Genomic DNA, 23667 nt, shown 5'->3' with positions numbered 1-23667 from the left:
GGAGTACTTAGTATGTGCCAGGCATTGTTATAGGTGCCCTAGACATACTAGCACAGTCAATTTTTGTAGTAATTTGCTGACTATGTATGATTATCATCCCCGACTTAACAGAGTAGGAAACAAGTACAGAGAGGTTAGGTAACTCTCCTGAGCTAATGAGTACAGAACCAGACCCTTTATAGTTTGGCTCCAGAATGCATGCTTCTACAGTACTGCCTACTACTAATCCATTACACTGGCCCTGTTGCGATAGCACTCTGTATATTGCTTATTCCCTCATCAGGAAAACAGAAAATTTGCACAGTTGGAAAGGATAAATAATTGAATTAAATACACTGTTAACGATTATAGTGTGTGGATTTAAGTTAACTTCTTCTGACTTACAAACTTTGACATCAGGAATTGATTTCATGTGAAGTTTCAATAGTGTCAAATGTCTGTTGGATCACTCTTATGAACCCCACTAGAGAAAGGCAGTGATGAACTCCCACACTCAACTCAGATGCTGATATAGGGGTAAGCGTGTAAACCACCACACAACAGTAACAGTGTGATTTGGAGAAGAAATGCGTGCAGGATACAGCAGACCTGCCAGTAAGTACAGTTGGATCTTCTTTAGAGCCAGTCATTCAGAGAGCCAGAATTAGTTCATGCATGTTAACTTGGTAAACTTAAAATGATTGTGGATGATGTGTGGGTCAGTTTGATGTGTTTAGGAAACTGTGTTGTTCAGGAAGAAACATTAGGAACTGTCACACATATCTAGACAATCAGAATTGTTTATAGTCACAAAATAATTTTCAAGGAAACATGCCCTGACTCTGCATCAGTGTTAGAGATCATGGAAACCTTATGTATTTCTTGTAAAATGTTTCAACAGAAAAGAGCCAAAGAGTACAAGCCCTGAGTGATGTTAGGGAATATAAGGAAATCAGGATTGTATGAGAAAAACTGCTCAGTGTAATTAAGTGAAAGTACCTGAATATATTACAATCCTTTGAACACATTGAATTTTGAGACAATATCATTCATAGCCATGAGTCACAGCCATCACAACAAACATATCTACTTACATTTATTGTGAATCAGGAAAGTGCTTTGTATGCATTATCACAGTTAACCCTTACAACAGCCCTGTGAGGTAATCACTGCTGTTCCCTCTGTCTCACCGATGGGAAAATGGAGGAAAGCAGAGTTAGTTACATGTGCAAGGTTATACAACTAGCAAGCATTATTCATTTACTTATTCAGTATTTGTTGGGTATACTTACCAGGGCCCTGGTACTATTCTAGGGAGTCAGGACTTAGCAATGAGTAAAACAAACTTTTGTAGAAGGACCTTACCTTCTGTGAGGGAGGTCGACAACAATAGATCAACATGGAAACCTATGATCAGTCAGATGGTATTAAAGATTATGTAGAACAGTGAAGCCCAGGAAAGAGGAGAAGGTAAGGTGCGGGAATGGGCTGTTGTTACTTCTTTATACAGGATAGCAAGGGGGACCTCTCTGATAAGGCAACGTTTCAGCAGACACTGGAAGAGAGAGAGGGATACATGTAGAGGAAGAGCATTCCTGGCAAAGGAGGGGAAGAGGTGCCTGTGCTTGGAGTGTCTGAGGAAGATCAGAGAGGCTGTTCAGTTGCTATGGGTGAAGGGGAGAATGGTCAGAATTTGAACCCAGATTTCATCTGACCCCAAAGCCCACATTTTAACCACTACAGTAATCTAATGGGGCAACCACAGTATTACATAACCCACTGTGATTTTGGAGACACTCTGTATTAGCAAAATGCCTGCTGTCACAGAAAAGAGGAGGACAGTGAAGGTCTACTCTAGAAGTTGTGTGTAGAGTCAAGAATATGTGTGAAATCCCTGTGGTTTGGGGAGAAGTGCTTTGGAGAACAAAAGTAGGGCACAATTATGGACCATAAGTTTGGAAATCTGGAAGTATACCTCCCCTGCTCAGATTACTTCAGTGGTTCTCTATTGTCTTCAGAGTTTTGGGGAAATTATATAGCTTTCCCAAAGACCCATATGAAATTGATCTAGTTTTGAGTGATGATAAAGACCGTTTTCATTACTGCTAAGCTATGCTGCTCTTTTTAGAATGAGAAAGCCATTGCGTAGTCCTTGGTTTCCTGTCACCTACAGAATGATAAGCCTTGGCAGGGAGGGCAGGGCCCTATGTAGAGTCGCTCCTTCCTTCCCCTTTGCCCTTATTTCTATTGCCTGTCTTCTTGCATCCTGGCATGGAGCAAAACAATACTCTTTAGTTCCATGTGCATGGGACTTTGTACTGAAATGACATTCTTCCTATTATTTTGTGCACAAGATTTTATATCCTCCTTGAAGATATAAAGACTGAGTTACAATTTTCCTTCCTAGACTGAGTTACAATTTTTGCCTTGGCTGCTTTCAGAGCTTACACATCTCTGTACTTGCTCATCATTTCCAGTGGAAATCATTCTTTGAGTCCCTGCCTTCCTAGCCAGGATTAGAGCCGTTGGTCTGCACTATCAGAAAAATCCAAGGAAGCATGGATCTGCCTCTTATCACATTTTGGGGCAGTTATTTTCCTGCCTCTTCTTTTGGGCTCTGTCATTGAGAGCTTATGCATCATTTTTAGCTCTATGGCAACCAACTGAGAAGAACACTTGGCATATAGTTTATCAGTTCATTTCATTTAAACCTAGAATATTAGATGCTGAGTTCTAATGATGACAGTTTTGTTCAGAGCAAAATAAGTAGAACATGTTGAGCAGTGATGTTAATTCACTCAGAAAAAAATAGATGGTAATAAAAATAGTACTACTTAATGAAAGATTATTTTGTGCCAGATATTAAATTCATTGCTGAAACACATTATTCCATTATTCTAAATGAAATTCAAACTTGAAAGGTATACCTTATTAGGTATAACTTTAAAGCTAAATTAATGTCGTATTAGAACTTTTAAAACTAAACTTAAGGGGATCCCTGGGTGGCGCAGCGGTTTAGCGCCTGCCTTTGGCCCAGGGCACGATCCTGGAGACCCGGGATCGAATCCCACGTTGGGCTTCCAATGCATGGAGCCTGCTTCTCCCTCTGCCTGTGTCTCTGCCTCTCTCTCTCTCTCTCACTGTGTGCCTATCATAAATAAATAAAAAATTTAAAAAAAAAATAAAAAAAAAATAAAACTAAACTTAAAAAAATGCATTCATTTTCAAACTCTTGCAAACTGGATAGTAGGAGGTGTTAGTGGGGCTTTAAGTGGAGGGAAAATGTCCTTAGAAAGGGACAATTGTCATCTTTGTTTTTTTATACTCAGTTTTTAAAGCGTTACCACAAATGTGTATACTTGGCTACATGCAGAGATCTTCCGGAAGGAACACTGTACTCATTTATAATTTGAACATGGCATGGTGGGTGAGACAGAGGGCTGTTGGAAAAGTGAGCCCAGATGAAACCTTGCATAATACAGCGCTTCGTGCTGGATCAACGGTTAATTGTAAAGGCTTCAGAAGTGCCATCCTTACAACCTAAGGCCCAAAGTGGGCTGCTTAAGGCCATGGTTGCTTTGCCTAATTCCTGACTTTCATTCAGTAGAAAACCCATTCATTAGGAATTCTATTGAGTAGTTTTGGAACAGGAATGCTTATTGCTGTTTGCTTTGTGTTTCCCAGACAAGTATGCTCTCTCAAACTGATATGCTTATAATCACTGCTAAATCATTTTTAGACATGTTTTTAATTTTGGCTTACAAACCATTTATATGTTACTCTAGCAATGTTGAATTATAGTCTGAAATATTTTTAAATGCAAATCCTCAAAGCAATTTATCATACACTTTTCTCATACTTCTCATAGCACAATGTAGCTTTTCTTCCCCGTTTCTGGGGGGAGGGCTTGATTTTCTTATCTCCTTAATTTCTCAAAAATTTGCACTGATTAAAATGGATTAGATATTCTTTATTTAATCCTAAGACTTAAAGCCTATCAGTAGGAAAGGTTACATTAGTTCTTAGAAAGGATATTTAAGAAATTGTTTTGCTTTCAACTCTTTTCGTTATCCAGTAGAAATTTATTCTAAAGCTCTTTTGTGGTTTTATTGCAGTGACACAGCTGCCAAAGCTCTGTGGGAAGCCTTACTGAGCACCAAGCATAAAGAGGCAGTGATGGAAGTCCGGAGACATCTAGTGGAAGCAGCAAGCAGAGAAAACCTGCCAATCAAAATGAGTATGGGTAAGTATATCCTCTTCTAGGACAGACAGTGATCACAGGCTCTGGGGAACTTGACTTAAGCTTCTCTAAACTATGGGCCAGTCTGGCCAGTATGTCATCTCAGTGAAAGTATTGAAGACATTTATAAGCTGTTGAGGGAGTAGGCAAGGAGTATGGACACACAGCCCTCAGGGTTCAGCAGTGACCCTCCTTTCTTAGACTCAACTTTGGGAACTCCTTGCTTACAAAGAGTAACATATTTAGTTTTTTTATTTGATCTGGAGCTATCAAAATTCGGCTGGACCACCTCCTCTTCATTCTGTTCCATTACTACTCCGCCCCTTGCCCCCACCCACTTATTGTGGATATGAAGGGTCTTTCATTAGTTTGACTTGAGTGAACTACTGTGCTGACAAAACAGTTGAGTGGACAGACATGTTCTGACCTGGCCCTTCACTCTTAGCGTAGTCTGCTAATTGTCTACTCACACAAGTGCTGTCTCTTCTCCAACCAAGGTGTTACATACTACATCTTTCTCATTTCTCAGGCTTTTTTTTTTTTTCACATTCACTTTTGTCTTCAGTATTAGAAGAATCTGGCTGCAATAGAATTTGAGTTTTAAATGACTTTTTTCTTTTGGCTAAAAAAAATCAGAGGACTCGTGTTTTGATTTTAGAAAAGGAATCTGATGTTTTACTTATTTTTAAAATTAAATAATTTTCTTAACATGGAAATATTTAAATATGGACTTGAATCTGGTTAATAGGTAGAATTTAATTCTGAAACTTTCAGAAGTTTATTTCTTTAAAAATAAAAATTTTATCTTACCATCTTATTGGATGGGAAAGTTTTTCTTTGCTGAGATTTGTAGCCCAAGTTCTTGATTATTTATAAGTATAAAAATCAAACTATCAAGTTGAAATAGAAGAATGAAATTTTAAAAGTAAAAGAATGGGTGAATATAGAAAGGGAAAAAGTTATAGGATCATGATAAAAAAATATCATGACTCTGAGTGTGTAAGGTGACTATATACAAGGGCTTTAAGGAGCATAATGATGATAGAAAAGTAAAAGTAACTAGCATTTATTGAGTCAGGTTCTCATCTCTTTTCATGTGTTAATCTCATTTAGTCCTTAGGGTAATTCTGCAAAATAAGGACCATTAATATCCCATTTTTCAGAGAAGGAAACTGGTATTGAGAAAAATTAAGTAGCCATTTAGCTGATAAGGGGTAGGACTACAATTCACATTCAGACATTCTGATGTGAGAGAGTATACTTTATTTATAAAATCATCCTATTTCCATATAACCAATGCCAGAAATCCTATGTGTTGTTTTGGAGTAGAAAGAAAGTGCTTCTTTGAGACTATCCTGGAGTTTAACTATTAATTCTCCCCACCCTCCTTTCCTCCCCCCCTTTCTCTCTCCCTTTTTCTGTCCTCAAGTCTAGATACACATTGATAAGTGTGTTTACTGTATAGAGTTCCTTATCCATGATCATGTTGAAACAAGAACAGGTTCATATTGTGAATCAAGAAAAGTAGGATTGCACAAAGGTTTTGGTGATAAGGTTGATTTATATTGCATTTCAATGATGTAACCTTATGATGCTATCACAGAGCCTAAGTCAATTTTGATTGCTCAATATAGGACTCTTGAAAGATCAACATACTTTACTTTTCTAAAGGACTGTATCTTTTAAATAATATCAAAGCCAAAAATAAATTTTTAAAAAAGACTGGCAACCCTATGAGGAATTCAAACTTAAAGTTTGAGTTTTCGTTGACCAAAGGGGAGGAAAAAGCCTCAGATGTAATGAGTTGCATTATTCCAAAACTCCAGACATGGGGGAGAAAAAAGTAGAAAAGATACAGACAGTTGTTAGCAAACTTTGATTGTAAGAAGAACTGAAAACATTGGCCCAAATCACACTTTATCCATGTGTCAACTATAATTTGGTAAAAGCTGAACAGTGCGGCTCCCCGTTTCTGTTTCATATCACTAGTCAGAATTTCTGGTGTGTCTCATTTTCATATACTAACAGATATATAACCATGAACAGTAAGAAAAAGATCTGGAGTTTAAACATAATAAAACATTGGTATTTGAAAATTCCTTATCATATAGCTTATCATAAAAAAAAATCATACTCTGGTGTCTTAGCTGGCTGGAATGCATTTTCTAGCACCATTTAAAACTATGAAATATGCTTTAAACTATGTACCATTCTCCCAATCCCTACTGTAATTCTTCTGAAGTATAAATTTTTCTGTGACAGAGGCTTCTAGAACTTTTGAGACATTAAACAAATTTTAATTCGAGATTGAGGATTCTCTTATACCTAAATTCACTGAGATGGACCTCTAATTGAAACCTCAGATTTTAAATATAAAATTTCTCAGTACAAGGTAAACTCATATTAAAACATTTGAATACCAATAGAAATTAACATTCTGTGAAAGGAAAAAAGTTTAATTACTAAAACAAAGAAAATTCATTTTATCATTTTACGTATAAACATATGCCATCTTTCCAAGAGCTTGTTATTAAATTCTCAGTTAGCTAAATATATGTGTTCCAGAAAAGTGATTTTTAAAACGTTGTAAACTGAATTGCATTTTCCCCACTGGCTTTCAAGATGAAAAATGTATCCTGAAAGTACAAAAGAAATAGACTCTGAGAAAGCCGTTTGTTTGGATTCAAAATGTCCATTTACAAAAGAAATAAGTACAAGATGCCTGTCTGAATTCCGACATTTTACACAGATTCTGTTTCTCTGGAGTACTTCTGTGGTTGGAGGGTCTTCACCAATTTGTCCTATTGCTCTCTGCAGAGTGGACAAACTGTCCAGTGTTTAATGGGTGGCAGGAAGATCATATTGGAGCTGAAGGAAAACAGATCCCAATGACCTCATTCTTTCTTTTGTAGGCCAGATTTCTTGAGAAAGTATTCTTTGCCTGATACCTCCGTTTCTTCATTATTTCCTTACTTATTAATCTAGTGCAGTCTGACTTCTGACACTTTTTTACTGAAAAGTCTCCCAGACCACTAAATACAAGTTTTTTTTTTCTCAGTCGTCATCCTTCTTGACTTTTTTGCAGCATTCACCTCTAGACTCACCACTGCCTTGTGCATGTGTGTTCTGTGATTGTGATGGGTGCAAAGCCAGCTATGTCTGGTTCTGTCACCAAAGAGCCAAACTTCCATTTCTCTATCCACAAAAATAGGGAAAATATCTATTTCCTGGAATATGGAAGGAGAAAGAAAGCTCTGAGCAGAGTGAAGGTCCTGATGAAGCAGACTGGGATTGGTATGCTATGGGCGTCGAAGCAGAAGTCTGGGAGAATGAATCTACATGGGAAACCAGGTTGTATGAAGGTAGTTTGACAAGAGGGAAGTCAAAGCAAGTGAACCGAGTTCAGTAATGTTCCCCTTTCTTTCTGGGAAATATGCTTACTCATTTTTTTCCAATTCACTTGTCCTTTTCTAGTCTTTATGATGAGTATCTCCTTTTTGATGATGTGTTCTTCCCTTATGCAGAATTCCAAATAGTTTTCCCATTTTCAGCTTAGGTACGATCACATTGTTACCTTGTCCCTTGTACCTTGGGGGAGTCTTGTTCACCCCCACCCCCAAATCACCTTGCTTGTACTTGGGATTTCCAAGCTTCTCTCATCACTTCTATAGAAAGATCTCTTGAGCTACATTTCCAGATGATAATCTGATCCATTACATGGAGATATGTCTTACTTTCTGAGTTCTGGGCACTGTAGTGTCTGCTTCATATATGTACTATTAAATGGGATGAGTTCTTTCAACCATTTGTGAAAAGACAAGCCTTTTCCACCTTGACCATTGCAATTGCCTCTAGTTTGGAGCTACAGAGTCCTAGTCATTAATGTCCCTCCTAAAATGTAATGTCTAGAGCTGAAGAATGCTGTCTTGGTTGTCACCTCTTTTTTGGATTCTATGCTTCTAATGAAGCTCTAAATGAGATTAGTGATTTTTTGCTTCCCACCAGTGCCACATTTACTATCATCTCCTCTTTTACCACTTCATAATACTGGCTTTAAAAAAACAGCAATAAGTCAAAACACTCTACAGTTTTACTCAATATATACTTTTCAACATCATTGAGAATACTGTGTTTCCTTTACTGGTGCTTGAATTCATCCAACTGGATGAACTGGGTAACAACTACATTTTTATTACATTTGTAACTTATGTCTTCATTTTGGAGGATTTTTTAACATCTGGGATTAAGGGGAGCATGTGTGTATATACAACTGTGTGTATGTGTGAGGGAATTGTCAAACTGCGAAAAGGATAGGTTAAAACCCAATAAAATCCACATATGTGTGATATATGGTAATTTTTCAAGGATGAGAAAATCTGGATGCCTGGATGGATAGGACACATACGCTGATTATGAACTCTCACACTTCCTTGTCTCCATATAGAAGCTGTTACCACAATTTGGAGCATGGGAAGGGAATTTGATTTTACTCTAACAGAGTTTTGCATGGTTAATTTCATGCAATCCTTTCCATGATTTTATGAATTTGGTCATTTTTTAATTTCCATTTCACAGACAAGGAGAAATGAGACCCAAGAAAAGTGAAGTTTCTTTTCCAGGATGCCTGTGTCAGTTGTGAAGTTATTGTCTCTCAGATTTAACCTCACCCTTCCACTCTGTAAGGCTACGGCTGGGACTCTGCAGACCACATTTCTGCTCTCCTGCTGCCTCCATTGCTAGAGGGAGATGGCAAGGCTGGCAGGGAAGGAGCCTCCTGTGGACTTCCCTTCTGTTTGTGGGTCAGGGCAGCACTACTGCACCCCAGCAGCGGCAGGGCCGTCCTCTCTGCACCTCTCCCACCCAGGCAGAAGCAGCTTCATGGGCTTACCTCCTCAGGGAAGCCAGCCCAGCTGAGGAGTGCTTCATTCTCAGGCTCAGGCATCTTGAGTCACAGGTTCCTAGGTTGCTGAGGCTGGGACTTCTAGTAGTAAGTTTAATAACAGCGGTGAGAGTGGACATCCCTGTTGTGTTCCTGACCTTAGAGTAAAAGGTCTCAGTTTTTCTCCATTGAGGATGATATTCACTGTGGGTTTTTTCATGTATGGCTTTTATGATAATAAGGTATGTTCTTTCTATCCCTATACTGTGAAGAGTTTTAATGAAGAAAAGATGCTGTATTTTGTCAAATGCTTTTTCATTATCTATTGAGAGGATCATATGGTTCTTGTCCTTTCTTTTATTAATGTGGTGTATTGCATTGATTGATTTGCAGATGCTGAACCACCTTTGTAGCCCAGGAATAAATCCTACTTGGTTGTGGTGAATAATCCTTTTAATGTACTATTGGATATTATTAGCTTGTATCTTGGTGAGAATTTTTGCATCTCAATCTGGAGATGTCTTTGGGTCTAAAATGAGTCTCTTGCAGAGAGCATATCAATGGGTCTTGCTTTTTTATCCAGCCTGATAGAGTGAGTTTGGAAGCTTTCCTTTCAGTTTTGTTTTTTGGAACAGTTTGAGAAGAATAGGTATTTGTTCTTGAAATATTTGGTAGAATTCTACTGAGAGGCCATCCTTGATTATCTTTCTCTTTCTGATAATTATTTTATGCCTTCTGTTCCTTAGTTCTGGTTTCCTAGAAGACTGTAGGTATTTTTGCATCTCCTGTTGTGTCTTATACATAGACATTCAGTTAATGATTGCTACTGATCTTAAAGCCTACTTCTTTTTTTTTTTTAAGATTTTTATTTATTTATTCATGGGAGATACAGAGAAGAGAGAGAGGCAGAGACACAGGTAGAGGGAGAAGCAGGCTCCACGCAGGGGGCCCGACACGGGACTTGATTTTGGGTCTCCAGGATCACACCTTGGGCTGAAGGCGGCGCTAAACCGCTAAGGCACCAGGACTGCCCTTAAAGCCTACTTCTATCTCCCCACCCCCAAACCCCTGGAATATTCATTCAGTCTCCTGGCTTTATCTTATCTAACACTTTCTCCATCATATCTCTTATCCCCTTCCATCCTCTCTAATAGACAGTATCTTATATTCCTGTCGGTACTGTTTTTGTTCATATTGGTGTTGCAGCAGTTACTAGCAGACCCTGAGTAGTTGGGGCCAAGAACTCTTGTCTATTCTTAGTATTCTCCACACATAACACCAGACCTTGAACTTACTCTATATCCAATAAATGTTCACGAAATCAATAAGTACATTTTAAAATTAATACTGTCAGTTGGTATTTGTTATATACTTGTTTAATGAATTGTTCTTTTCTTTCACTCTGTTTTGGAATCCAAGAGTGACATTGATTTAGAACTCTAGTTCTTTAACTTTTTGGTCTTAGAACCCCTTTCAGTTCTTAAAAATTATTGAGGACCCCACAAGCTTTTGTTTATGTGGTTTATATCTATTGACTCTCCAATAGGTAGATAATATTGCATTAGAAATTCAAGCAGGGACAGTTTTTAAAAAATATTTATTAATATAAAAATACAGCAAACAGTGCATGTGAAATGAGTAACATTTTTATGAAAAATAATGTTTCTAAAACAAAATAGCATAGAATAGCACTGTTTTACTTTTTTGTGCACCTCTAATGTCTGGTTTAATAGAAGGCAGCTGTGTTCTCATATTTGCTTCTTCCTTTAATCTGTTATGATATAGCATTTTGGATGAAGTATATAAAAATAAAATGGCCTTAGAAAGATACATAGTTAGAAAATGGAGGACTATTTTAATACCTTTCCAGAAAATTAAAGATATTCTTCTTTGGTATATACCAATTTTACAAGAGGCAATTTTTTACATTTAATTACATTGTGGAATATGAAACTATATCAGTGAATTTTCCATACTGTGTTACATTAAAACCCGTTGATCTCTCTTGGGCTTTAAATGGATCTTTTATACACACATTATTTTATGCCATGTGCATTAGTCACTTGGAAAGTATTGGTTCTCTAAATTTTACAGATCTTCCATATGTTGACACTTATTCTATAATATAAAAAAAGTATCTGTTGATATCCCAATTAAATCATTAGAAAATGTCTAATTATTTGGAATATAAAGATACAGGGACAGATAGAAGTTTTCCAAAAATCATAATTTTCACATAAAACTTGACTTTTGCTATTGACAATACAAACCATTATCCTTGAAGTGACAGGCCCACTTCATTCTTTTCTTTGGGAAAATGTATAAAGAACCAGATTTTTTCATTTGTCTTTACCAATAAAAATTGTATGCCATGAAAATAGGGGCTAGTTCAGTTCACAACTCAAGTAATTGCACCAGTGCTTTTCCTCAAGCCAATCACTATACTTCAATTTGTACCAGAAGTACTTTTTGTGTATTTCCCATTTCTTTACACAGGATATTGATGTTTTCTTAAGAGTTGAGATTTGATAAAATTAACATTTACTGTTTCATCATGACCATTCTGAAGTGAAACTGACTACTTGTGTAATTTAGCACCACTGCCTGTATTGGTGGGAAGGCCCTAGCACTTTTACCCACCATTGTTTTTGTACCATTGTCAACACTACACAGTAACAAAGTCAAGTAACATCTAGTACTATTGTGAAAATAACTTTGTCTTTTTTGACTACCTGATAGTGTCTCAGGAACACAGAGGTCTGTGGAACATCTTCGAGAACCATCATTTGAAAGAATTCCACATTCCCTGGGATATAAGATTGGCACAATTTCCTAGAGATCAGTGGAATCATAGTTGGGTGTCAAAATAGGAGGGAAAAAAGCTCACTGAAAGTTTTTGCCTAGATGTTATCCAGATCTACAGGTAGTAGATAATAATTTTTATTCATTTAAAAGATATTTATTATCTGCACATACTATATTTTAAGTCCTTATAGGGGATAATACATGTATGAAGTATTATTTTATCCTCACATGAATAAGTCATTTAATTTTTCTGAATCTGTTTTCTGTTTCTGCAAAATGAGGAGTTAGCAGATTATCTGCTAATATGATAATTAGATGAAATGACTTATATGAAACAGTGTCTGTAAAATTTCAAGGCATTCTGTAAAAGTAGGGTATAGTATAATGGAATTATTTATTGTCTCCTGGGCAGGTAAGACACATTATAAACCAATGATTGTGCAACTGCAGGTGAAGAGTACTCTACCACATGTAGGGTTGGAATTATTCTGTTTGAAAGATTTGTTCCTGATCATCTCGGTTGGAAAATGTGTGGCTAGAGTAATGGTTTCCAGAAGTGAAAGTAGAGATTTGGGATTTAGTTACCTAGTGATTATGTTGAAACCTAAGTAGTGAATTTCTAAAGAAAATATAAGATTGATCAACTAGAGCTAGAAGGTAGAATGGTTGACAAGGGCTGAGGGCAGAGCCATAAAGAATATCTCTATTTAAGGGTATGAAATTAGAGGATCTAGAGAAACAGAAAGAGTTTTTATTGAATTAATAATTAATAATGCCAGAAATCTCTAAGGTCAGTAAAGAGATCTTCTCTCTTACACTTCATCACCTAAAACAGAACTTCAATTGCCTCTGTTTCTCTGTTTTCCTCATCTGCAAAATGGGAATCTGAATTTCTAACATCCCTTCTTCAGGCATTTACCTTCTGGCTCTATATTTTTAACTTAAATTGGTACATCTTTTTTCTCTTCTTTTTTCCTCATCTGCCTCTTCCTCTTCTTACTCATTTTTGTGTTTCTTCAACATTAGAGATCTTCAACATGAGAATATGGGCTAAGAGTTTAAAAACTCAAGAGAAGAGAAAAAAAAAAACTCAAGAGAATGATATGATGAGAAGCCCGTGGCTATAGGGTGGGAGTTTCTTTACCTGGAGGCTCCCCTAAAAGCAGAAATTCCTTTCCACGTCAGAGCAGACCCACCAAGGAAATGCTCCTTCCCTGGCAGGCTGGGATACAACCCTCTAGAAAACAAGAATAATATATCTGTTCCCTTCCACGTTCTCTCTTGAGTTTATAAATGTTGATGCAATGTTTAACCTCAGGAAGGCTGCATTTCCAAGGAAAACCAAACCTTAAATGTTTCTGGTGGTTTTATATTTCAGTGTTTTGTATAATTTTCAGGGAGAACTATTTATTTTCTATTTGTGACCCCTGGTCTTTCAGCAGTTACACTTTAATGCATGCTATCCTGAAAACGTTTTACAATAAACTTCTGAATTTTGGAACCATTTGATTGAGTTGATTTGTATAATTAAAATGCACTTTTCGCATTAGTTTCTTAGCCTACCTTTGTAATGCTGTAGAGCTCAAAATTTGTGTAACGAGAAACATACACAATTTAAAGGATATCCCGGGACACCTTCAGTATATATGGTGTTATAAAAATATACATCAATTCCCAGCTGGACTTTATCTAGGTTTCACTATACAGATGGCTGTGTATACTGCCCTTCAGATCCCTACGGGAGAAGATTTATAACATCTCCCTTCTTCCTCCTTTAATAACTTGTTTCAGTGTCTAATAGTCATCGCGATGGTGAAGTTTTTTTCTCATTTCTGACTTAAATCTCTCTACCTGCCCGTTAACCATATTTCTTTGCCCTTTGACCTCAATAGAAGTGGGAAGCAGGCCATTATTATTATTACTCTTCTATTTCTTTAATAATCTGTTGAAAGACAATGCTTCATCCATTGTACAAATCTGTTTATTGTACCTGAGACAGGCATGATTTTATTTCAGAATCAAGACTATTTAAAAAATAATATTAGCACATGCTTCTAGAAAATTCAAATAAATCATAATGTATATGAAATAAAAAGCAAAAGTATATCCTCCCTTCCCACCATCTTGCTCTTCAACGTAATCTTTGTTCCTAAATTAGTATGTTGCTTTCCAGGCCTTTTTCTATGTAACTAGGTCAGGAAGTAAGTAAATAAATCTGTAAAAATATTATGAGAACAATAAAATAAAGATTCATGCTAATCATATGGTAATGTGGTTTCCATTGTGATTCTTTTCTCTCATTCTTATTAGTGTTTTGGTTCCCCAACATAAAATACCAGAAGGAAACTTAGTGATACAGTAGTGTTTCATTTTAAACACTACATGTACAGTTTTTAAATTATGTTAAATTGTAAAATTTAATCAAATTCAAAATGTGTGAAAATATTGATACAATCATGGAAAACTGACAGTATCGACTAAAGCTAAGTATACACCCACCCAGCAAACGTGGACATATAATAGAAATGAGTGCTTATGGCCACCAAAAGACATGTAATAGAATGTTCGTAGCATCATTATTTGTAATGGCCCCGAACTGTAAAATCTAAGTGTCCTTCAAAGCAGAAGAGATAAAGAAACTGGTATAGTCATATAGAGCAATAAAGCACAGTTATAAAAAATGATTGAAATTCTGGATAATGTTTTTTTTTTTTAATTCTGGATAATGTTGAGCAAAAGCTAGACCCAAAAGAATACATATGTATAACTTCATTTATATGAAGCTCAAAAGCATGTAAAAAATGGTCTATGGTAGTAGAGATAGAAGTAATGGTCTAGGGATCCCTGGGTGGCGCAGTGGTTTAGCGCCTGCCTTTGGCCCAGGGCGCGATCCTGGACACCCGGGATTGAATCCCACGTCGGGCTCCCGGTGTATAGAGCCTGCTTCTCCCTCTGCCTGTGTCCCTGCCTCTCTCTCTCTCTCTCTCTCTCTCTCTGTGTCACTATCATAAATAAATAAAAATTAAAAAAAAAAAAGAAGTAATGGTCTAGCTCTGTGGGATTATTGACTGGATAAGTATATGCAGGAATCTTTGAGAGTATTGGACATATTCTATATGTTGATCTGGATGGTGGTTACATGCGTAGGTACGTATTTAAAAATTAATTGATCTATGCACTTAATATTTGTCTACTTTGCTTTATGTTATATTCCTCACTTTCCACCTCCATCGTACCGAGTCTGGAGTTGCTGGTACCTTCTGGGGAGGTGGCTCCCTCTGTTGTACTACCCTTTTATGTATTCTAGGCAAAGCTTTTTTGGGTGACTGAGGGTAGGAGGTTTATTTTTATTGTCTGTTTTGCTCCATCATTTAGTACTCTTCCTTTCCTCTTTTACCTTCCAGGCATTTATACTTTAGTTACATTTTTAAAAAATATGATAAAATGATAATAGTATTATATTTAAAAGTTAGAGTTCACTTAGAGTTATAATTACTTGAATATTCTCATTTCTGCTTTTCTCATTTATAACTATAACTAAGCACAGTTATGTCTCCCAGTGAAAAATTTCATTCAGGTTATATTCCAATATAAGTGGATTATAACAGTATATCTCTTTCATAACTGAGGAAATTTGGATTTGGGTTTTTTCTTAGGTGATGAAAATGTTCTCAAATTAGGGTACCTGGGTGGCTCAATGGTTGTGCATCTATCTGCCTTTGGCTCAGGTCATGATCCCGGGGTCCTGGGATCAAGTTCTGCATAGAGCCTGCTTCTCCCTCTGCCTACCTTTCTGCCTCTCTCTGTGTTTCTCATGAATAAATAAAAAAACCTATTTTTTTTTTTTAAAGAAAATGTTCTCAAATTATATGGTGGTGATAATTACACAACTCTCTAAATATACCAAAAACCACTCAATTGTATACTTTAAGGGTGAACTTTATGGTATGTAACAAAACAAAATTCAGCCAAAGTTTAAACATAAATTGAGAAACTCCCTTAAAATGTAGAAAGAACAGGGCATTAAAAAGATGACAGAAAAGATAAAAGATATAGAGAACCAATCCAGACTATCCAAGAACTATATTAGGAGTTTCAGAAAGAAAGAGAAAAGGACGCCTAGCTGACTCAGTGGTTAAGCATCCACCTTTGGCTCAGGGCATGATCCTGGAGTCCCGGGATTGAGTCCCACATCAGGCTCCCTGCATGGAACCTGCTTCTCCCTCTGCCTGTGTCTCTGCCTCACTCTCTGTGTCTCTCATGAATAAATAAATAAAATCTTAAAAAAAAAAAAGAAAGCAGAGAATAAGAAATTAGCAAAGAAAGCATGTGAGAATTTCCCCAAGGTGAAGAAAGATATAATCAAATTGAATAGGCTTATTGAGAAGAAAGTGGAACGAAAAAAAGACCTCTAAACTAAACATAATCACTGTGAATCCTTAGAGTACAAGAGAATAGGATTCTAAAGGCCCAAAGATGGAAAAAAAAAAAAAAAAGCTCACCTACAATGAAACAGGAATGAGACTGGCACACATTCTTTATCAGCAACCCAGAAAACCAGAAGATTATGAACAATGCATTTTTGGCCACCTAGAATACCAGACCCTAATCAACTATCATGAAACTCTGAGGGCAAGAAAATGCCTTTTCAGGGATACAAAAACTCTGCTTTCTTCAAAGTTGTTTTTCTAAGGAAGTTACTTGAGAATGTCCAGTAAAACAAGACAGTATACCAAGAAAGAAAAACCAGGGATTTAAGGAAACCGTTCCAACAGAAGAGAGTAATAAAAGGAGTTCCAAGCTGCTGGCTGTGCAGAAAGGCCTGGAAAACAATCTGCCCATGTTGGAATGGGAGAATGAAAGGTTTGACAGTATTCAGGGAGGGAAAAAACTCCCATAGATTCCAAAGATAGGATAGTGTGTTTGAGGTTAGTATACTGTAAAACTTTGGTTAAGGCAGATAATGCAAAGAAAGAAAGAGGAAAGAGAGAAAAAAAAAAAAGAAGAAAGAAGGAAGAGGGGAGGGAGGGAGTGAAGAAAGAGGGAGGGAAGAAGGAAGAAAATATACCACAAAGCATTCTAGGAACAAAGTGTATTATATGCATAAGGAAATGTAATCATGGCACATAATTTGACTCTGTCATTAATAGTTATATAGTTTATAATGATGTAAGCACTGTTGATTGATTTCAAACTTTCCTAGAGAAACCATAGAAAAAGCACATAAGACTAAATTATGGTTACAGAACAAAATGTAAATGCCAGTCATCCTGACAAGGTAAAAATAAAAGTACAGATGATTTGCAAGATGAAAGGGGAAAATAAGAAGTAAGGGGAAGTGTAAGGGGGGCTGTTACCCTCTTAGAACATAAAATGTATGATACCATCTGTATTTGACAGAACAAAAAAGAAAGTTTTAGTGTATAATGTAGGTTACAAAGATAACCAACAGATGGGGGCAAAATGTTTGAACTCTTATATCTGCTTATAGACTATCTCACAGTCTCTTTGTTGTGTGTTCCCATCCCTTCTTATTTTTTTCTATCATTCTGATGGAGTAAGGAGAGGCTGTAAACCTGTGTGCTCAGTCTACACTGTGAGCCTTTTGTATGTTATTCACAAAGCTCCTAAACCATCTTTCATGCACAAGATTCTGGCTCTCTTCCATCAACTATTGAATGAACATTAGAAATTTTCTCTAATGGTGCTGCCTACCAATCAAATGTTTAATTTTAGTAGAGTTGCCACCTTTTATATATTTTTATATATACACACACATATATATCTCATTGTTTTTGCTATAATGTATATACATTCCTGGAAAAATTGTTTTGCACACATACTAGAAATCAGGGTTCATGATAAAAAAAATACTATGAGTAGAGAGGCCCATTCAAAAATCTTTGCAAATTAATAACCAGTAACTAACTGAAAAAACCAGTAAAAGTCTTGATAAAATACCAGCATAGTTAAAAAGGATATGCTAAATTTCTATAAATAAATGCTACAGTATATATAGGACTTTGTGAACAAAGGAGCTGAAGGAGTTCTCACTGGAGGGGGATATAAAGAGGAGCAGAGGCTTTTAGTTGCACCAAAGATTGGGGGAGAGTCAAACAGGAAGCACTTCCTAGACAGGGCACGTGTCTAGGCAGAGCCAAGAGGAAGAGCTGGACATGCGTGGGCCCTGCATGTGGTGAATGGGCCCTCTTGTGGCTTGCCGGGTCCAGCTGTGCTTGTTTACTTTGTGTTCAGGGGCTGTTATTAGGTGGCACAAAAGTTGAGACAATGAGAAAAAAACCAACAGATGAAGAGATGTCACTATTTTGTAATATTGAAATTATTTTGTTTGCCAACTCTGTATGTGCAAATTAACCAGAGTTTTAGCAGGACATGTTATATGTAAACATTTTAATGTACTGTACTTTTATTATATTAGGAAAAATGATTGAAAAGGATACAGGGGAAATGCTCATTTCTGGGAGGACTTAAAACACCTAAGTTTGTTCATTCAAATTTTATACACTGGGTTTTCATAAAAATGAAGAATAAAAAACATGCAATGTCAGTAGTATTATTTCTCATGCCAGGAAGTTTTTTAAAAATTTGGGAGCCAAATATGCTATTTTAGGCAAAGTTTCTGTTGGTGTTTGCTTTCTACTATTAAGGCGTTGTTTTATGATTAAATCAAACCCAGCACTGACTGAATATTCTTTATTTCAAACATTTCAGCAAAGAATCATATATGTGTAGATTGGTGTAGATATTTTAAATATATTTTAACAAGCCACAAGACAGGTTGAGAAAGTTATAATTTATCAAGTGTATATAGTAAATGGAAAAATAGGCTCTATGATGCATTTGAATTCAGTTGAATTCAATATTGTAAGGATCACAAACATTAAAATGTTTAAATCCTTTTATTTTCCAAATCTATCCACTTTCCCTTAAGAGATAATTATATTTTAATAAGCATTTAAAAATAGAGAATTGATGGTTGATAAAGTTTTGTTTTTCTCTTAACTAAATAAGAAGCCTATTTCTCTTTCTTAAAAACTCTTTAAAAATAGCTTTTCTTACTTGAAAACTATTTTTCATATTTCAAATTGTTACTTTTCAAAAAGTTGCTATGTATTTATTATGCAGTCTTGATATCAAATAACCTTTGTTTTTTATGGCTTTAAAAAGTGTGTTTGTTGCAAGGCCTTCTGAACAGATATTTTGAAATCACCGTGTTAGTCTGCCTGACAAGCTGTTGTTGTTGTTGTTGTTTTGTGATGTGAGCTGTGAATACATGTCCTGCTGTTACTTTTTTAACACCTGCTCCTGGTTGCTTGCTGTTTTAGTTGATGTGAACTGGGCAGCTTCCTCAAGTCATTAGTCTCACTGCAGCGTTTTTGGTAGTCAGTTGGTTGATTTCCATTTGTTTCTGTAAGATCGTGATTAAGTTTAAAATTAAAAGATACCTCACTACCTATTTTAAAGCATCTGTGTGCCGTACCCTTTTTTTTTTTTTTTTTTTTTACTGAATTCCAATTAGCATGTTATGGAATAAAAAGAAACTGTTATCAAGATGTACCTAATAATGTTAATAGCATTTGTGTGTAAGAAAAAGCTATTTAGAGGGGAACAGAATTGGTCAGCAAAGGCGAATAATTACTAAATTCACAATGTAGTGTTTTGTTGCATTTCCAATTACCAAATTCTGTATACTCATTTGTTCCTTTGAGTCACATGCCTTATGTGGGAAGGCAGCCTTACATAAATATGATGATTGAGTCTGTGCTAGAAAACACTAACTGGGTAAAATGGTCAACTATATTTTTGAATCAAAACCTTTTATCTTTTAAGTGACCATATGGTTATTACAATAGAAATCTAAACAGACTTTCCGATGACTTTCTCTGATAATTTCTATTTCTTGTCTCTGTAAAAGACAGTTCTATTACAAATGAGTTTTATGTATTTTGAGCTTGTTTAATTCCTCCTCCTTAGTTAAGGAGATTGGGTTGGATAGTTCGGCAGTTTTGAATCTTACAGAACCTTTCACGCTTTAAAGACATTTTGTATTTTTCTTTAGCAGTAGTACCACGATTATGATTAAGTAATTATTTGTATAGTTATTTAATGAATACCTCTCTTGATAGAATAAGCTCTATGTATCCAGAAACCAAATTACCATCACCAGCGGTACAATGTATAATCAAATACATGGAGGTCATGGCAATCTTAGTTTGAACCCATATCATGTGAACATTCTTTTCACATATTTAATGTTAATATTTAATAGGTGTTAGAAAACATCATTGTGTAAACATGTTAATCATTTGCACAAAAGGCCTCCATCCCCTAAATGAGAATGATATGTAATATGCTGAATTAATTAGGACAGCATCGAGGAGAAGCCTGTCTTCTATATTTGTTCACTGTGAGGACAAGGAGTTTTATCTGATTTGTTCATGGGTTTATTTCTAGCAGCAAGAACAGTGCCTGTCACAGAAATATATGTTGAATCAATGGATTAATAAAAGTAATGACACAATTTAAGAGTAAGAAAGTAAAAAAAACCTGATAAAAAAATGCCCAAAAGATTCAAATAGACACTTCACAAAAAACATACAGGATGGCACATAAAAAGATGACCAACATTATTCATCATTAGAAAAATACAAATTAAACCCCCAGTGAGATGTTGCTACACACATATTAGAATGACTAAAATAAAAATAACTAGCAGTAGCAAGTGCTGGTGAGGATGTGAGGTGTTAGAGCTCTCATTGGTTGGTGGTGGAATAGGCCACTCTGGAAATCAGTTAGTCAGTTTCTTACAAAGTTAAACATACAGGGACGCCTGGGTGGCTCAGTGGTTGAGTATCTGCCTTTGGCTCAGGGGGTGATCCGCGGTCCATGGATCAAGTCCTGCATTGGGCTCCCTGTGAGGGGCCTGCTTCCCCCTCTGCCTATGTCTCTGCCTCTTTCTCTGTGTCTTTCATGAATAAATAAATAGAATCGTAAAAAAAATACAAAAAAAAAAAAAGTTCATATACATTTAGCATATGACCCAGCAACCTCAGTCCTCAATATTTACTCAAGAAAAGTGAAACCATAAGTCCACACATATACACTCACACGAAAGCCTGAACATGGGTTATTTGTGAAGGGTTTATTCATAATTTCTAAAAATTGGAAATAGTCCAAATGATCACTAACTGGTGAATGGATAAATAAATGGCTAAATAAACTATGACACATTCATACAATGGAATATTATGCAGCAAGAAAAGGGGACAAACCACTAACACAAGCAACAACATGGATGACTATCAAGTGCATTACGCTAAAGTGAAAGAAGCCAGACTCAAAAGGCTACTGTATAATACCATTTATATAACATTCTGGAAAAGCAAAACTATGGAACAGAGATCAGATAAACATGGAGAAGAGCTCACCAGGGGCTGGGGTGGAAACAGAGAATTGACTACAAAGAGGGAGAACTCTTTGGAATGATGGAAATGTTCTCCATCTTGACTGTGATTGTGCTTACCCAACTCTATACATTTGTCACAATTCATAGAGCTGGACACCAGAAAAAGGGTGCATTTTACTGCATTTAAATTAGACCTTAATAAACCTGACTCAGAACCAGACAAAGAAGGAGTTGATGAGGCTTTTCTCTGTAAGTAGGTGAGTAGATCATTAGTCTGCTGCTTTGAGAATCAGGAATGAACTCAGACTTTCCCACCAAAGAAATGCCTGAGACTTGCCCCACTACTTATCATCCCACTATTGTTATTCTTTTTGTTGCAGGCTTTTAAGTTTCTTGTGGCAAGGTCTTTCGATTTTGTTTATCAGGATCAAGGATCAAAAACCTTTTATTAAGTGATAGCTGCCATTTAGCATTGTGTAAGACCCCGAACCCCCAGTGCCTCATCAAGTGGGTCTAGTTGATGCAGCACATGCCCTGTTTGCCACCCCACAGATTTGCTGAGAGAATCAGAAGATGGCGTGCCTGCACTGTGTAAACTGTAAAGTACTAAAGAAATATATGTGATTTCATTGCCAAATATTAAACCTAGATATAATAAGCAAACTTGGATATCAGGCATTGGAGAGCAACCCACAAACATAGTATGGATAAGATGTTTAGGAAAGATGCACCTGACTTGCTTCTGTGCTGACCCACTGCTGCCTCCTTGTCCAATAGAGTGAATCTGGTGTTCAGGGGTTTTGTCCAAAGCACCCATGAATGGCAGGAATGCAATTCCACACATTGGACAATGTGAAGTGACTTAGTCAAAGGACCGCAATTGGCAAAAGTTGAACTTAGAGGCTCTGAAGGAGTGAATCTTCAACAGGTGTTTTGTATTATTTTGTTTTTCTGTGCTATGTCTAGTCTTTTATGAGATGGGGCTCCTCTTGCTTTAGTCCAGGTGACCATCGCTATAAATGTGCTGTATCACTCATACCCAACATTTTCTTCTGATGCCTCATCTTCCAGTGTTTTTGCCACTTCAGTTCTCCATAGATTTTTATTTCATGTAATAGCCAGCTTTTATCCTCATGAGTATTCTCATGAACCCACTGGTGTCAGTGATAAGGTTTTAGCTACAGTCGTAACAGATTTCTCTTCTTTCTATACATACACACACCATTAGAAATTTTGCCTTTTTGCTTCTTAGATCGCTATGTACTCTGTCTTGTAGAGGCACTTCAGGTTGAGCTCAACAAATACTTACTTGCGTGACTTCGTGTGTTTTTTTTAATTAAAAAAATTCTTATTTATTTTTAAAAGATTTATTCATTTATTTTTAGAGAGAGAACACGAATAGGAGGGGCAGAGGGAGAGAGAATCTCAAGCAGATTCCTTGCTGAGCATGGAGGCTTGATCTCTGGGTCATGAGATCAAGACCTGAGCTGAAACCAAGAGTTGAACACGTAACTGACTGCACCATTCAGGTGCCTCAGTTCTTTTTTTTTTTTTTTTTTTAAGTTGACTCCATGCCCAGCATGGAGCCCCAACATGGCTTGAGCTCACGACTTTGAGATCAAGATCTAAGCTGAGGTCAAGAGTTGGATGCTTAACCAGCTGAGCTACTCAGATGCCTCCTGTTTCTTTACTTGTAAAATGCAGGCAATAGTTTCAAATTTGCTATTGCTACCATGTTGCTGTAGGAATCACTATAGCTTAGGAGAGCTGCCAGAAGCTCCAAAGTTCTGTGCCAGTATGAGGCAGTAGTATTATTAATGGCATTCTTCTCATGATTTTAACACTGATAAATTATTATGTTTCTCCAGGAAGAGTCACCCCAGGGCAGCTCATGTCCTATATTCAGCTCTTTAAGAACAATCTCAAAGCTATAGTGAATCACTGTGGGCTTCTACAGCTTGGGCTGGCCACAGTTCAAACCCTGAAACACCCGCAGACTGCCAAGTGGGACAACTTCCTGGCTTTTGAAAGACTCCTCCTCCAGGTATGTTGCTATAGGAGTTTCTTGGGATATTAAGAATTAAAATTTTCACTTCCAGAGGAAAATTTTTGATGTTTATTATAGTCTTAGTTATAAGTCATATTATTGGCATATACTCTGTATCATGTTCTCTAAGAGCCTCTAAATTATAATTATAGTAGAAATTTTCCATACCTATGTTTTGGTTGTTGTTGTTGTTGTTGTTTTTGACAGTGACATCTTTGGTTTTTCACTCGTACCAAGAACATATTTTGAGCATTTGACTAACCTCTTTTCAATTTTATGCCATCTGGAAC

The 23667-nt window shown here is 36.5% G+C and overlaps 1 protein-coding gene across 5 annotated transcripts in view; it reads left to right on the top strand.

Moving 5' to 3' along the window:
- The window catches only part of SCFD2 (sec1 family domain containing 2), a 413781-nt gene that overhangs the window by 64081 nt on the left and 326033 nt on the right, over nt 1–23667 (top strand). For all 5 annotated transcript variants that reach the window (XR_013352219.1, XR_013352220.1, XR_013352221.1 and 2 more), the window contains exons 3-4: nt 4095–4222; nt 23199–23374. Coding sequence is in view for 2 of the 5 variants with exons in the window: in XM_077847997.1 (XP_077704123.1) it covers nt 4095–4222; nt 23199–23374 (304 nt within the window). In the remaining 3 variants the exon portion in view is untranslated. The remainder of the gene's footprint in view (nt 1–4094; nt 4223–23198; nt 23375–23667) is intronic.

This window comes from Canis aureus, chromosome 14, assembly GCF_053574225.1.
Source record: "Canis aureus isolate CA01 chromosome 14, VMU_Caureus_v.1.0, whole genome shotgun sequence".
NCBI classification, from domain to species: domain Eukaryota; kingdom Metazoa; phylum Chordata; class Mammalia; order Carnivora; family Canidae; genus Canis; species Canis aureus.
The sequence above is the reverse complement of the archived record's forward strand: the minus strand, read 5'-3'. Positions and strand labels throughout refer to the sequence as shown.